The sequence below is a fragment of the Moschus berezovskii genome, chromosome 9 (assembly GCF_049115385.1).
Source record: "Moschus berezovskii isolate FMDL1 chromosome 9, NW_MosBer_1.0, whole genome shotgun sequence".
NCBI lineage: Eukaryota > Metazoa > Chordata > Mammalia > Artiodactyla > Moschidae > Moschus > Moschus berezovskii.
The window spans coordinates 54,303,446-54,320,906 of NC_142468.1; the positions used below are offsets into that span (position 1 = coordinate 54,303,446).

Here is a 17,461-nt window from a genome sequence, read left to right on the forward strand (position 1 = left end):
GTCAGAAGAAGAAACAACCAAAAGAACATCAGCAGATTTCTGTTAAGCTTCACTTAACAAAAGCTACGAGTTTTACTTTTGCCTTAATGTCATAACAAATCTTTTTTAAGGAGGAAGTGTAATCAAGGAAGTAGTTTTTCCAAATGGTATTCCAATTGCCCAGGTGCCAAGCAGTAGCAGCTGGTAACTGACTTCTCTGCATCATGAAATTTTCTTTACAGTCTTAAAAAAAGTAATTGAAATATTTTTGGTACAAATCCTGAGACTTAAAGCTTCAGTTCATTCCCCCAAAATGACTCCAAATGAGAATTCAACAAAACTGAAAATCACCTAATTATACTCAGAAAGCTGTAATTCACAAATATTAATGGCAGATTTGACAGAGATTGCATCTTACACATGTTTACCTTCATGGACGCTTTCAGCTCGGAAGCATCATACTGAGCAGGTGTTTTCAATAGGCCCAAAATCACTGTCTCCAGGTGGCCGGACAAGGCTGACTTCAGTGCTGATGCAAGTTCCTTCAGAAAAACAGGCGAGAACATGGAAAAGTTGGTTGGTAACCGATAGTCCCTTTAAAACTAGTAAGACAAAAATAGAGGCCTGTGTTTGTAAAACAGGTTGTGATTCTTTGACAACTCTGTTAGGTCAAAGTATTCTTCAACTGCATTCCCTTTGGCCAGACCCAAAGGTCAGAAACTGGAAGATCAGACCTTGCTCTGATAAAAACCAAGCTGATTTTGCCTTCTCCCCCATAAATAAAATGAAACCAGAGCAGCACACGAAGCCTCAAAAGCTATGAGTGAATGCCTTTCACAACTTGCTTACACTCACCCACGATTCAGCCTACAGAGGGCAGGGCCCTTTCCAGGGTCAAGGGCCTTGCTAAGAAGGAGGTGGTCAGAGTGGGAAGCTGCCAGGGAAGCAGAGCCCTCGAGGCCTGCTGATAACTTCCTGTAAAAGACTTTGTGCAACTGTGCCAGAGGTGGTTCCAGAAAGTCTCCAGTTGAAACCAGAGGCCACCACGTGGCTAGAAGTAGGCTCATGAAGTTTTCCTATGCAAAACACCTCACCTATTGACAGAAGCTCTGTTTTCCATGCCAAGTTGGAGTGGTGTTGACAGAGGTAGCGAGGATAAAGTCCCCCCATTCACTCCTTAACCTCCCCATTGTGTAGTGTTTCTTAAAGGTTCCACTGTCACCATAAAAAATCCACTGACTGATTTCAAGTCAGAGGCCTGAGTCAGCAACACATATGTAGACAGATATCCCAGTTCAATGTAGCTTTTACAGATGCTTCCTCAGGGATTAAACTTCTGCAAACCATGAGCACTGAGTAATGGCTGAACTCTCTTATTAAAATAATTTTTCTTCTTTCTTTTCTCTTTTTCCCTCTTCTTCTGTTCCTTCTTTCTTCTCCCCTGCTCTCCAGCAGCACCCATGGCATCTGTGATGTTTAGCCTCTAGAGGTGTGTGCAGGCTTTCAGAGGTGATGTGCAGCCTGCTTCAGAGAATCTTCTCAAATCATTCACAAACGTCAAGAACTGAGATGGGTCTTAAGAGACAGTCTGGACCAACCCTTTCATCACCTACTTTCTCCGGCTTCCCCAAGTCCGAGTAACACCTAGCACTTAGGAGGGGACTTTCAAAGCTACTCCTTCCAATTATAGCACCAATTTTCCAATTTGGAACTTTGAGGTTAGGTAATTCCAAATTTAGTCTACCCTTGACACTTCCCTCCATCCATTCTCTGTTCAGATCTCAAATAGCATCTGGGCACCTACTGACTTCTTCCACTTCTATAATAAACTTCTCATGGGCAGTCAACTTCCTGCTTCTCACACTGTCAAGCACAGGGCTTTGCACTCAAACTCCAGATATGTTTGACAAATAAAATACGACCATTCCTTATATAGAGAAACCTGGCATCTGCTCGAACTTGAAAGAAATATTAAAATCAATCCTCTGTCCCAGCGCCTGTCCACTTCTACTAGCTGTGCCCGTGCTTGCCTCTTACCCAGGCAGCCTTGGTCCCTATTGTTAAAGACTACAATACAGGGTTTTTCCCATTATTATGCAAACAATAAGGTTCTGCTTTGAGGATTTCCTTCAGAAAGTCTCTCAAGGGACTTCCCTGATGGTACAGTGGTTAAGACTCCATGCTCCCAATGCAGGGGGCACAGGTTCGGGGAACTCAGATCCCACATGCTGCACAGTGTGGGCAAAATAAAACAAAAATAAGTGTGCAGAAAGTTATCTTAAGTATTTTATGTATCTCACTTTAAAATATAACAACTCTCCTTAGTCCAAAGCTGACAGACATCAAGAATCAGCAGGACAGTGAGCTGATCCCAGCCCACAGCAAAGTCTGTGAGGTCACCAAATCCAGCATGATTCTGCAGTATCTTCCCTCCAGCAGGGTATACAAGAGCTTGGCTCTCCATCTATCTCATCTGAAATTGAGATCCAGGCTTCTATGATTCAATGTACACTTGTGTGTCCACACCCAACTGGGTTTGAAGACCACGCCCCGTAAGTGACAGCTGAAGGAGCAATTACAGGCATTTTGTCCAAAGAGATGGGACTTCTACTTCAACTGAACTCAGCTCTACCAGCTCACAGATCCTTTTGGGAAAGAAGAGAAATAAAACAGTCCCTTCCATGCCTCACTACAGTAGGTTAGTATAAGTCTAGCTGGAAGAAGAGCTTTATTGCATATGAGAGGAAAGAAACCATATGCTTTCCTATTTATGTCCTTTCCAACTGTTTGAGAGGTTGGGATTGGGCTTGACCTGCAACTCCCTGGACACTGGGGGTCATGTCACCCCAAGTGTAGAAACATCTTTTCTAGAATCCTTCCAGCTTACCTCCACCGTGACTACCATCTTTTCTAGAATCCTTTCAGCTCACCTCCACTGTAACTATGAGTGAAAACTATAAAACGGAAGCTGCAGGAAGCCACGCTTATGGCATCATCCAAGAATAAATCAAACGCTTTTAATAGCAAGAAGTTAAAAATAAAGCAGCTTGTCCTTAAAAAGAAATTTTCCTAACACTGCGACAAAAATAAAGGATGAACAAGTGCTAGGCTGATCCTTAACGGCCAGTGGACAAGCAAGTGAAAAACGCCAGAGAAGACCGTTTCAGCAATGGCAGCATGGCATGTTGAAGACAGCCTGGAAACCAAATAAACTACACTAACTAAACCCGGGTGGCTCCAAAGGCCTTAAGAACTCAAGTGAATCTATTTTTTTTTACTTTAATGAGAGATGCATGTCAGATCAATACTCAATAGAAGTTAGTGTCCTAAGATTAAATTAAAAACATTTTATCAAGAGTCAGCAGAACTCATGAAGATGAAATGAGTGGCTTCGTGTAGCGCATGCCCAGGACAAAGCAAGCATTCAGTAAATGATACCTGCTGCTGTTGTTCCCCAGCCTTTCTGTTTCTATTTCCAGAACTGCTGCCTCTACATGCTCTGGCTTGGAAGAGGCTGTGGTCTTTATGAATGACCTCCAAGCACCCCAGGGGCCACACATGTGTGAGCTGTAACTCTTACAAGGATGTAAGGGGAAAACCTTGGATCCCCTAGGGTTCCAGAAGGCGCTTGCTGGTAAGAGAATTCATAAAACGAAAAACTAATGGCTAAGGAACTGAAATTGAACAAGCAGTGCCCTACAGCCCTGAGCCTGCTGTACCTTCTTGGTCCTTCTCTGGTAGGCGAAGGCAATATCCTGTCTCTGTTCATTGCTGCGGTTGGTCAGGATGTTGACGATGGTGACCTCATCCACACCTACGAAGATACAAGTTGTGAAGTTACTCAACCATATACTCTAGTCCTCTGGGTTTACAAAGAAGGGTTTAAGTATTTATTTTTCCAACCTGATATATGGATATATTGTTCTCTAAACTGAAATACCAAAACATTAAGATTTGTTCTCGTTCTGTCAGCACCCTCAACCCAACATATACATCCTCTTTTTTTTCCTGACAGCCTCAAACCTCAAGTCCAATTAGACCTCTAAAATATCTGTATTTAAAAAAAAAACTATTTTATTCATAAATTGCTTTCTGGAATCAACAGTAGGAGGTGCATTTGTGGGCTTCGGCAGTCAAATGAACAACAAAGATTTAGAGGGATTTTAAATGAAGGTCCCTGAATTGCCATTTAACTGGGGATTTAACAGACAGTAACTGTGACCTGAATTAATAGAGACAATTATTTATATTTATTGCAGGATTATGACTATATAAGTAGTTAGGTATAATTTCTATAATTATAGAAACTGTCATGACAAATGAGTCAGATTTAATATGGCAGTTGTATTTTAATAGCGTAATTGATTAATACAATCCTACTTACCGAAGACTAAATTGTTTTGTAAGGAAAATAAACGTTCCACTGCTTTTAATCTTCAATAGGCAATTTTAATAATCAATTTTATAACTTTATTAAAAAGAGTAAGTGTTTTAATCTAAATTAAATCTAAATTGGGAGCTTTGAAGTACCACCAAAATATTTTAGTACCTATTTTAATTGGAACATGTGTATTTACAAAGATAAGCAATGCCTTCTGGTATCTGAAAGTTTCCAATTTTACATCAGAAATACTCCTAACATGCCATTTAACTGAAGAAAGCACAATTTTAAAAATTCAGAAAGTGAAAGGTCTCTCTCCTGACTGACGATGAACTTTGTTTAATAAAAGGAAGAGCCTTTGCCATAATAGGATAGGTAATTTCTGAGTGAGAGCAAGCACAGTGGTTCAGCCTACAGGGTCTTACATGAATTGCAAACACCCTGGCCTAAAGGAAATCAGGAGTTGCCAAAGTCAGAACTGTCGTGCTCTGAGGCACAGGTCATGAGCAGACTGACAGAGAAGATACTCTAAACTCTCAAGTGTGTTAGAAAGATCAAAAGCAGAAAGTTAGAATTTCTAGGTATAAAAATAAATAAGACTTAATGTTGTATTTATATACTCATTTCTAAGTGATTTTATACAAATGTTAGGGCTTCCCAGGTGGCTCAGCAATAAAGAATCTGCCTGCTAACACAGGAGACATGGGTCCTATTCCTGTGTCAGGAAGATGCCCTGGAGAAGGAAATGGCAACCCACTCTGGTATTCCTGCCTGGGAAATCCCAAGGACAGAGGATCCTGAGGGGGCTATAGTCCATGGGGTGGCAAAAGTTGGGATGCAACTTAGCAACTATACAACATACCAACGTTAGTCAGTTACCTTAACTGTATTTATCCCTTTAGTCAGTGTCAATGTAGAAACCCAACTGCTGAATATGAAATTATTTCCAAGATACTTATTTCAGCACTGCATATAATAAATAAACAGGGAAATATCTAATAACTGATTAAATAAATGTTTTTGTTCCTATAATGGGGTACTATATAGACATTTTAAATGATGGTATTAAGTATTAACTGACATGAAAAAATGTTCACAATATACTGTTAAGGAAAAAAATGGGTTGCAAAACAGTATGACTAAGCTAAACTGATTTTTGTAAAATGAATGCTCATGTGTAAGAAAACATAAAAACCTCTTTATACCAAAAATAAATTTTTAAAATTTCTGTTAGAGTATAGCTGATTTACAGTGTTGTGTTAGTTTATACCAAAATTTTAATAGTGATCATCTGAGTGGTAGGATTATAGATAATTTCAAGTTTTCGTCCTTTCCATTACATAGAGTTTTCAAATTCACCATGATGAGCGTAAAAAGGGTATTTTAAAAAAATATATACACTGTGAATGGCAAATAACTACTGATTTAGAGTCAACTAGTAATTTCACCTCACAAGACTCCTAGTGTGGTTCTAAATACTTTAGTTAGAATAACACACGATACGCATGAGGGTCAGGAACTGTATCTGTATCATTCTCTTTGGTTTCTAAAACATCCTAATGCAAACCATCTTACATAACCTTCACAACAACAACGTGGCAGGATGGCTATTTCTCTTCCTAGTTTACAGCTGGGGAAGCTGCAGCTGCAGCTGCTGTTACCCATGGAAACATCTGCCCTCCTGGCATCCGGACTCTACACCAGCATGAGAAGGGATCTGAACCATGACCTCCAGTTCTGCTTCCACAAAACACTTACACATAAAAATGAACTTGAACTTACATTTAGTCTCAATCAGGCCTGATAGATTTCTTCACAGACTCATTAAGGCTTTGGGGACTACTTTAGGGTATGTCTGGGCACGGGGGTATGCATGGCTACCCACAGAAGTGTGTTCAGAGGTGCTCTTTCTCTCTCTCAATATTCTATAACTCTAACTTTATATTAGAAAAATTGTTTATTTATAAATGTCTTTTTGACACTTAACTTTCTTACCCAAATCTGAAAATGCTGGGAAATAACAAAATACAATTATATCCTCTAACCTCAACTCTAATATTTCCTGAAACCAACTGGGGCTGCTGACCTGAATGCAGGCCAAGAATACTGACCCATAAAAAATTATTCTTCCCTGAAAACAAATACAAGGTTATGTTTGTGTCAGAATAGGTCCTGAGCCCACCAACGAGAGTCACGAGAAGCTCTTATTAAAAACACAACACCCTGGGCCCCATCCTGAGATCTGATTAAAGACTCTTGGGGACACGGGACTTGGGAAGCACCATTTCAACCAGCTCCCTGGTATTCTTTGAGAATCACCACTAGAGGTGGAAAAGCATGGGTAGGGATTGGAAAGGCTGTTGGCAATCTGTGTATATTAAATTGCTTCTACCAACTGCTTCATATCATTTCTGTCCTTTATTGAGCCCATCTTTGCTTGAGATATTCCCTTGGGATCTCTAATTTTCTTGAAGAGATCTCTAATCTTTCCCATTCTATTGTTTTTCTTTGCATTGATAGATGAGGAAGGCTTTATCTCTCCTTGCTATTCTTTGGAATTCTGCATTCAAATGGGTATATCTTTCCTTTTCTCCTTTGCTTTTTGCTTCTCTTCTTTTCACAGCTAATTTGTAAGGCTTCCTCAGACAGCCGTTTTGCTTTTTTGCATTTATTTTTGTTGGATGGTCTCAATCCCTGTCTCCTGTACAATGTCACGAACCTCCATCCTTAGTTCATCAGGCACTGTCTATCAAATCTAGTCCCTTAAATCTATTTCTCAATTCCACTGTATAATTGTTAGGGATTTTATTTAGGTCATATCTGAATGGTCTAGTCATTTTCCAGTACTGGAAAGCACTGGAAAATATCCCAGTGAATATGTCCCAGTGACATGAGTCACAAAGGCCTTTCCCACAAGCGGGCTTGCACTCAAACTTGGGGGTTCCTGGTTTAGGGCCCCACCTCCAAAGCCCCTCCCAGAGGACAGAAGCTACTTTTCCCAGTCAATCCGCCTCCCAGCATCTTCAAGAAAATACATTCTTAATTGGTGTCTCAACTGAATGAATATACCTACAGGTATGCAGGTGAAACGCAAAACACACATCCTGGCTTGCTTCCCACTGCCATGGGATGTTAGTCTTCTAGCCATGCTTGAAAACTAAAGCAGTTCCATTTTAAAAGTATAAGAAAAAAAAAAGTGCAAAAATTTGCAGCATTTATGCTTCTATACTTGTGCTAATAAGAAGTGGGGGAAAAACACCCAAGTACCAGTACCTTCTTCAATTTAAGTCTGAATTTGGCAATAAGGAGTTCATGATCTGAGCCACAGTCAGCTCTCGGTCTTGTTTTTGCTGACTGCATAGAGCTTCTCCATCTTTGGCTGCAAAGAATATAATCAATATGATTTCAGTGTTGACCATCTGGTGATGTCCATGTGTAGAGTCTTCTTTTGTGTTGGAAGAGGGTGTCTACTATGACCAGTGCGTTCTCTTGGCAAAACTCTATTAGCCTTTGCCCTGCTTCATTTCGTGCTCCAAGGTCAAACTTGCCTGTTACTCCAGGTGTTTCTTGACTTCCTACTTTTGCATTCCAGTCCCCTATAATGCAAAGGACATCTTTTGGGGGTATTAATTCTAGAAGGTCTTGTTCAATTTCAGCTTCTTCAGCATTACTGGTCGGGGCAAAGACTTGGATTACTGTGATATTGAATGGTTTGCCCTGGAGACAAACAGAGATCATTCTGTCGCTTTTGAGATTGTATCCAAGTGCTGGATTTCGGACTCCTCTGTTGATGATGATGGCTACTCCATTTCTTCTAAGGGATTCTTGCTCACAGTAGTAGATATAATGGTCATCTGATTTAAATTTGCCCATTCCAGTCTATTTTGGTTCGCTGATTCCTAAAATGTCGATGTTCACTCTTGCCATCTCCTGTTTGACCACTTCCAATTTGCCTTGAATTATGGACCTAACATTCCAGGTTCCTATGCAATATTGCTCTTTACAGCATCAGACCTTGCTTCTATCACCAGTCACACTCACAACTGGGTGTTGTTTTTGCATATCAATAACCTCAGATATGCAGACGACACCACCCTTATGGCAGAAAGTGAAGAAGAACTAAAGAGCCTCTTGATGAAAGTGAAAGAGGAGAGTCAAAAAGTTGCTTAAACCTCAACACTCAGAAAACTAAAATCATGGCATCTGGCATCACTTCATAGCAAATAGATGGGGAAACAGTGGAAACAGTGTCAGACTTTATTTTTTGGGGCTCCAAAATCACTGCAGATGCTGACTGCAGCCATGAAATTAAAAGACGCTTATTCCTTGGAAGGAAAGTTATGACCAACCTAGACAACATATTAGAAAACAGAGACGTTACTTTGCCAACAAAGGTCCGTCTAGTCAAGGCTATGGTTTTTCCAGTGGTCATGTCTGGATGTGAGAGTTGGGACTATAAAAAAAGCTGAGTGCCAAAGAACTGATGCGTTTGAACTGTGGTGTTGGAGAAGACTCTTGAGAGTCCCTTGGACTGCAAGGAGATCCAGCCAGTCCATCCTAAAGGAAATCAGTCCTGAATGTTCATTGGAAGGACTGATGCTAAAGCTGAAACTCCAATACTTTGGCCACCTGATGCGAAGAACTGACTCATTTGAAAAGACCCTGATACTGGGAAAGATTGAAGGCGGGAGGAGAAGGGGATGACAGAGGATGAGATGGTTGGATGGCATCACCAACTCAATGGACATGAGTTTGATTAAACTCTGGGAGTTGGTGATGGACAGAGAGGCCTGGAGTGCTGCAGTCCATGGGGTCGCAAAGAGTCTGACACGATTGAGCAACTGAACTGAACTAACCAACTGCTTCTGTGAGGTGCAAGGTCAGCTACAATCTTACGGAAAGAAATGCTTGCTGCTGCTAAGTCACTTCAGTCGTGTCCGACTCTGTGTGACCCCATAGACGGAAGCCCACCAGGCTCCCCCGTCCCTGGGATTCTCCAGGCAAGAACACTGGAGTGGGTTGCCATTTCCTTCTCCAATGTGTGAAAGTGAAAATTGAAAGTGAAGTCGCTCAGTCGTGTCTGACCCTCAGCGACCCCATGGACTACAGCCTACCAGGCTCCTCCATCCATGGGATTTTCTAGGCAAGAGTATTGGAGTGGCTTGCCATTGCCTTCTCCGAAGAAATGCTTACCTTTGTTCAAAACCCAGGTAAGAACACCTGAAGAAAGTACACTCCACAAACTTCGGTGTAGTCCCATGCTCTTGAGCAATGAAACCTCTCTTAGCAATGAAACAATGAAACTTTCTGTTCACAGCAGCTTAGTGTTTAGCCAATAATCAGAATCCAATCCAATTATTGGAACTCCCCATAAAGAGCCTGGGTGGTTAACCTGAATCTCACCTGGGAGGGAGCAAGGGCCATAGTCTGAAGGCATCTCAGTGTATTTTACCTAAATTATTCATCATGCAAACAGCCTGCTGTGATGCCGTATCTAACATGCTGGGACCCCCTGACCAGTGAAGGATCTGATACATTATACAAATACTAATACCAGCAACTGCAGAGTCAACTGAAAATTGTCTACTAGTGGAAGCCCCTCCTCGTTCTGAGAGACTCACCTACATCACCTGTTTCTCCCCTTTGTCTTCAAGTTTCAAATCGAATTAGAAAGAAGAAAAAAAAAATCACTGGGCCTAGGATCAACGGTTGAGTCAAAGCCACTTAAGGCATATCCTACGTTGGAAAAGCAGAATGCACACATCTGCCTGTGGGATTTAACCATCTATCTTATCTTCAGAACACCTCTGCTTCCTCTCAACCTGCTATCGTAATTGGTGAGACAGTAATTCCTGCGGAAAATGGTTCAGTCCAGGTTGAAGCTGCAAGGGTCATCCGGTGACTCATCACTTCTGCCCAGGATGCAGCTGAAGGATGATGGCCGAACACTCTGCTACCTAGATCAGCACAGTCACCTTCAAAAACTACACAGCGAGTACCAGCACTCCGGGAAACCTCTACACTGAACAAAGTTAATCCCTGCGCGGGTGCCTCTGCCACTCTGTACTCTCTGCACTTCTGTGCCTGTGTGAAGGGAAGTGTTTGCCAAGAGAAGAAGCCCAGCTCGAAAATAAACTGTGTGAGTAAAGCGAAAGCATTAAGAAAACAACAAACTTGAATAATGCCTCTTTCCTCTTCCCATTCCTCTTGTGTTGGATATGGACGGTCACAAAGTAACGTGAGCAAAGCCTCACCCTGGGAAACAGTGACACGGATGGGCGATCCCACAGAACGTGGGTGCAAACACAGTAAATTCTGTGATTCAGACAGATTGTTTTAAAATGTTTTTTCAATTTTTTTTTATATTGGAATATAGGTGATTTACAATGTTGTGTTAGTTTCAGTGTATAGCAAAGTGATTTAGTTGTACATGTACATATATCTACTCTTTTTCCAGTTCTTTCCCCATATAGGTTATTACAGAATACTAAATTGAGTCCCCTGTGCTACATAGTAGGTCCTTCTTGGTTATCTACTTTATGTACAGTAGTGTGTATAGGTTAATCCTAGCCTTCTAATTTATCCCTCCCTCCAACCTTTCTCCTTTGCTAACTGTAAGTTTATTTTTGAAATCTGTTAGTCTGTTTTACAAATAAGTTCATTTGTATCATACTTTTAGATTCCACATATAAGTGATATCATATGATATTTGTCCTTCTCTGACTTACTTTACTTGGTATGATAATCTTTATGTCCGTCAATGATGCCACAAATGGCATTATTTCATTCTTTATTATGGCTGAGTAATATCCTATCATATACTTGTACTACATCTACTTTATCCAGTCCTCTGTCAACGAACATCAAATGTCTTTTCAGCACTAATAGAAGCTAAAATTTTTAAGACTGGTGAGGATCTAAGACACACATTTATTTGGCCCCTGAGAGAAAACAGCACAAAGGTTTTTAAGCATTTATTCCTTGAATGAAAATGGCAGGCCAATCTTCTCAACTAACTATAGAAATAGTCCACTCTGAGCTAGGACATCTGGAAAATCAGTCCCTGATCTAAGTGCCAGTTACCTGAAGCCACAGTTCTGGCAAGTGATACCATAGGAAGGCACCGCTGACAGCAAGGTTCACACAGAAAACTCCAGGGTCGTAAGCCTCTTAAACCATCAGTCATAGTTTTAAAACAAAGAAAACTTGCAGTCTAAACTAATGGCTGAATCCAAACCCACAAAATGGGCCTCCTGGAGTCTTCTCCTCTCTGCGGGTAGAAACCCCAGGCCTGCTCCACACGTGGCATTCCATGGAAAATGTGTATCCTTATTGACCATGGCAAGGAACCAAGAGGTCATTCTGAACAGGATGCTGACTCACATCTGCCAAGACACACTGGTTGCACAGAGAAAATAGATTTCATTCTGCTTGATAAAGGACTCAGGAGGCCCTCAGGGCAGGGCTGACTGGTTAGAAAATAAAGGAAAACTGCCCAGATCTTCTCCTTATCTAGATCAGAGAAAAAACCAGGACTTGGCTTAGATTACTAGGCATATCAGTATCAAACCTTGGAAACCACCTTTGCAACAAGGTCAAAGGAAGGTCACTGGGAGAGGAAGGCCATGGGCCCATGGGTTTTATTAAAACAGTATCAACTATTCACTGAATACATACAATGTGCCAGACATTTTACGAGGTACTTTGTACAAACAAATCTCTATTGCAATTGTCACCACGTCTGTCTCTATTGCAACTGTCACCACGTCTGTGTGTAACGGGGTGTTATGGTCACCTCCACTGTACCCAGTGAGGAAACCAATGCTCACAAGGCAAGGGCTCACCCAAGGTCACACAAGTAAGTCACTTGCAGAGCTGGGATTCAAGTCAGGATCAAAGACCTGCATTGGGCTGTTCTGCTTCCTGTTAGAGAAAACTATCCAAAACTAAAACATGAGGCAAGAGGAAGGGAGCATGTCCTCTGAGCGCAGCTAACTGCCCTCCAAGGCTGTTTCTCCAGGGCTTGCTCTCACTCGACTGGCTACTCACCACTGATTATAGCACAGGCTCTGTGGGTTAGGTGTTCACCTGTACATTTTGGTCCAGTAGAAAGGATAGTTTCCAAGATACGGCTTCAGTGCCCTCAAATTCATGAATGGTCTTGTATCCAGCCTAGTAAACTTCTAACACTCTTTTCTCGGTGCTTATAAACAACCAGCCTCTCAAATTTCCTTTGAACCAGCTCTATCTCAATGAATTAATGTTCGACATGTGTTTATCCTGTATCACATGATATCTTGTATACTCTTATGAGTCACATTTGTACCTTTCTGAAATTATACTTTGGTGCTTTTTTACACGACACTCCTCCATCTTGGTCCTAAAAAGCATCTGAGACAGTAATGTGTCTATTTGTCTACAGAACTGGACTTACTATTCAGAACATACAAATGTACAACCATCAAATAATCTTTAGATAACATCTGCCACAGAGTAACAATGCACAGCCACTGATGAGACAACCCCACTGAGGCTTTAAGAGAAAGAGCTAGAAGACCCTCTTCTGAAAATAGCCATCCATAACTCGGCAGGAACCTAAAGCGCCAACAAGGGTGATTTTAGGGACAGGGAAGCACGTGCACACACACACACACGCATGCACGCGCATGCCATTGCCCAAAGTATCCTTCCTACCATCTGACACAGTGCTACCTGGCCTGATTCAGAGAAAGCACAGTTCAGCTACCTACCTCTAAGAAGGAGGTTCAGCTGAGAAATTAAATTTCTTCTATTTCCATTCTGCTCTGGTCTCACCTCAGCTGAGACCCTTAGAAAGGACTTAAGCATCATCTCTTTGGTAATCCCACTGGATTCTTTAATAATCTAGAACCCTGTCGGCCTTCTGTGCATAATCACATTTCTGCGATACTACAGGACCAGCAGAAAAACACAAGGGCCACTGCTCAAGATCCAAATCAAATAAAACTGCAAATGAAGGATCATGCATAAAATGCAAGCAGCAATTTGTGCCCTGTTGCTCTATCAGCCTCCTGAGTCAGAAAGTAAAACATCTGAACAGATGCAAGAGAAACTGCCACACTTACCCTGAACTCAGCTGACAGAGTTATCGCCCCAGCACCGCAGACACCAGACAAGAATGTGGTGACTTCCATGGTCCCTGGATGTCACTGGTATTTGATTTCCTCAATGGGCAAGAGATAACGGTTTTTTACAAAAGAAAGAACTGAGAGGCAGGCAACAACAGCCAATGCCTACAATGAGAAAGGCACCAGGGAACTCCTTTACCCAGGTTTCACAGGCTCCTTAGCATGAGTGTGGCATCTACATACCTTAGTAGACAATGACCTTCTTGAAGAAAATCAGAAAATCCGTGCCCGGAATAAAGGTGGCTATGACTCAGCACTGGCCACTCTGTTCCCAGCAGTGCTGTAAGATGAGAACTCAGTCTAGAGTAAACTTGAACACAAAAGAGACAGTCTTCAATGGGAAGGTTGTGTTCCCTTCTGTTCAACTTCCAGGATGGTGAGAAGGCCCTGGACTACATGAGTCACAAAGGCCTTTCCCACAAGCGGGCTCGCACTCAAACTTGGGGGCTCTTGGTTCGGGCCCCCACTCCAAAGCCCATCCCAGAGGAGAGAAGCTACTTTTCCTAGCCAATCTGCCTCCCGGTATCTTCAAGAAAATACATTCCTAATTGGGGCTTCCCTGGTGGCTCAGAGGTTAAAGCGTCTGCCTCCAATGCGGGAGACCTGGGTTCGATCCCTGGGTTGGGAAGATCCCCTGGAGAAGGAAACGGTAACCCACTCAAGTATTCTTGCCTGGAGAATCCCATGGACGGAGAAGCCTGGTAGGCTATAGTCCACGGGGTCGCAAAGAGTCGGACACGACTGAGCGACGGAATGGAATGGAATTGCTGTCTCAACTGAATGGATATACCTACAGGTATGCAGGTGAAACGCAAAACACACATCCTGGCTTGCTTCCCACTGCCATGGGATGTTAGTCTTCTAGCCATGCTTGAAAACTAAAGCAATTCCATTTTAAAAGTATAAGAAAAAGGAAAAAAGTGCAAAAACTTGCAGCATTTATGCTTCTATACTTGTACTAATAAGAAGTGGGGGAAAAACACCCGCTATTGCAACCCTTCCGGAGAACACAAATACAGCTAAAATCAAAACTGGCAATAATAATAGGGCAACTCATTACCCTCCCCTTCCAGAGAAACAGAGACCAAAGCTGTACCAATTTATTGGCACTTACTCTAACTCTCGGGTTGTGCTGCTTCTAATTACAATCTATTTTATGGAGTCTAGATTCATCCTTTTCTAATTTAGCTGACTTTCCTTTCTAGTTATTTGGGCCCATATGGTAAACCACTCACAGCTGTGTTGTACACTCCACAGTATATATTTAACCCAAGGCCAATCTAGACCAAGAGACTCCTACAGAGTTAAGTCTCAGCAACCTCTTGTTAATTAAGCAATATTACTACTTTTGCACGGCTTTGTTCAGTTTCTAACTAGACATTAATTGAGGTAAGTAATTGCAGAGTCTACCTCAAGCCAGAACATACAGAAAACAATCATGCATTTGGTTGAGGTGAGATACACAGAATACTGAGACTCCCTAAAACCAGAAACAAAGCAGACTTCCAAGGCAAGAGCTAAATTCACTTCGGAAAAAAGGATCAAACCTCACCAGGGGACTGTTAATCCTCTGTGGATGTGGTCCGGATTCTGGATCTGTCTTTTGCTGCCTTATCTTCCCAGCCACGTGTCCACACACACCTTTAACCTCTGGTATCTGTGTACATTTTCACTACTATTCAGGTTAAATGTGTACCTTCTCACATGATCCCAGTGGCCTGGGCATTCCGTTCCGTTCCGTCGCTCAGTCGTGTCCGACTCTCTGCGACCCCGTGGACTGTAGCCTACCAGGCTTCTCCGTCCATGGGATTCTCCAGGCAAGAATACTGGAGTGGGTTACCGTTTCCTTCTCCAGGGGATCTTCCCAACCCAGAGATTGAACCCGGGTCTCCCGCACTGGAGGCAGACGCTTTAACCTCTGAGCCACCAGGGAAGCCCAAGCCTGGGCTGGGCATTAGAAAAGGTTAACGAAATGCAGCCCTCACCCTTAATGAGCTCACATTCTGGTAGGAGGAGACAAATCCATAGATAAATAACTTTTAACACAATGTGACAAGAGCTATAAATGAAATGAAAAGTATTATGAGACACAGTCAAGGAATAATTGAGTCTGCCTTCCTGCTAAGAGAAAGCTTGAAGAGGCTGTGCATTGGCTCAAGTCAAGAGATGAGTAAGGGGACTTCACTGTCGGTCTAGTAGTTAAGACTCCACTTCAAATCAGGGGGTGGTGGGGAGGAAGGTTCAATTCCTGATTGGGAAACTAAGATCCCACATGCCACATGGCATGGCCAAAAAAAGTTCGCCGAGAGAGAGGGATAAGTGGGAACTGCCCAGATGTTAGAAGTGGGATAACACTCCCACTAGAGGAGGGCTGCACACTCCTGAGAGAGTCTGGGGCTCTGTGTGGGGCATGAAATAGCCTGAGATGAGGCTAGACAGAGAATCTGTCACAGATGAGGCAAGGAGGCTCTTCAGAAATAAAGACAGATGCCCTCGCAGCCCAGATGAGAGATTGTAAGGGCAGAGGGGAAGGGAGGGGTGAGAGCTACTTCGAGGCCTTCTGACCAGTCTATGCAACACCACCCTACAGATCTCAGCCAGGTCTGCCCCTCCTCACCCTCCTCACTGCAGGCTTGCCCCAGTTCACAGTTCTTGCGTTTAACAGCACTGAATAACCCTCAGCCACAGGTGACCTGCTCGCAGCCCTTCTTCCTTAGAGCCCTCAGATGACAGGACAGTCGATGTACGTTAAGCAGTACAAGTAATGCCCAGCATGCTCTACATTTGGCACACACACAAACAAGTATGCACACACACCTGGGCTACACCATCTGAGAGGGAGGCCACAGAGAGTCACCTTTTCATGGTCCTTTGGCTTTTGTTTGTATCAGCATTTGAGGTTTACCCTTTGTTTCCTTTGATATCAAGGAAGCACCAATTCGGAGAAGGCAATGGCAAGCCACTCCAGTACTCTTGCCTAGAAAATCCCATGGATGGAGGAGCCTGGTAGGCTGCAGTCCATGGGGTCGCTACTAGTCAGACAAGACTGAGCAACTTCACTTTCACACATTGGAGAAGGAAATGGCAACCCACTCCAGTGTTCTTGCCTGGAGAATCCCAGGGATGGCGGAGCCTGGTGGGCTGCCGTCCATGGGGTCGCATAGAGTCGGACACGACTGAAGTGACTTAGCAGCAAGCACCAATTAATTTGCATTGTGTACTGGAAAAGAGTTTGAGGTGGAAGCTGGGTAAGGCGTGGTACAAGCTTCTTAATTACACTTAAAGTGAAAGGCATTCTAAAAGGGAAGGTAAGATCTTAATTAGCTCATTTTTTTAAAAAAAAGTAGTGTTACTATCTAAAAAGATCAAGAAGGAGAAAAAAAACAAGAAGGGATGTGACTTTCTCAACTATAGCTGACCCTTGAACAACTCAGGGATTTAGGATGCTGACCCTCCCCACAGTAGAAAATCCACATATAACTTACAGTCAACCCTCCACATAATTGATTTCATACCCACGCATCTAACCAACCTCTGATTGTGTAGTACTTACTATTGAAAAATATCCATGTAAGTGTAGTTCAAACCCATGTTGTTCAGGAGTCAACTGTAATAACTTCATTTGTTTTTAATTTGGTTTATTGCTTCCCATTACAAAGGTAATATGTGTCATCATAGAGAATTTGGAAAATACAGAATATATCGAATTTTATATATATATATATATATACATATACACAAAATAATGCCTTATTTTTTCTTTCTGACATAAAAAATATTGTTGTGGTGTGATCATACTGTATATACTATTTTGGGGAAAGAGCGCTTAACCATAAGTCTTGTGAGATCTTAGTTCCCTGACCAGGGGTTGAACTCAAGCCCCTGAAGCAGAAGCATGGAATCCTAACCATTGGAGCACCAGGGAATTCTCTGT

At 42.4% G+C, this 17,461-nt stretch overlaps 1 protein-coding gene across 1 annotated transcript in view; it reads right to left on the reverse strand.

Moving 5' to 3' along the window:
- The window catches only part of ANXA2 (annexin A2), a 46,452-nt gene that overhangs the window by 10,924 nt on the left and 18,067 nt on the right, over window positions 1-17,461 (reverse strand). The window contains exons 4-5 of the mRNA XM_088839662.1: window positions 3,699-3,793; window positions 408-521 (exon numbers count right to left, since the gene is read on the reverse strand). Coding sequence (XP_088695788.1) covers window positions 408-521; window positions 3,699-3,793 — 209 coding nt within the window. The remainder of the gene's footprint in view (window positions 1-407; window positions 522-3,698; window positions 3,794-17,461) is intronic.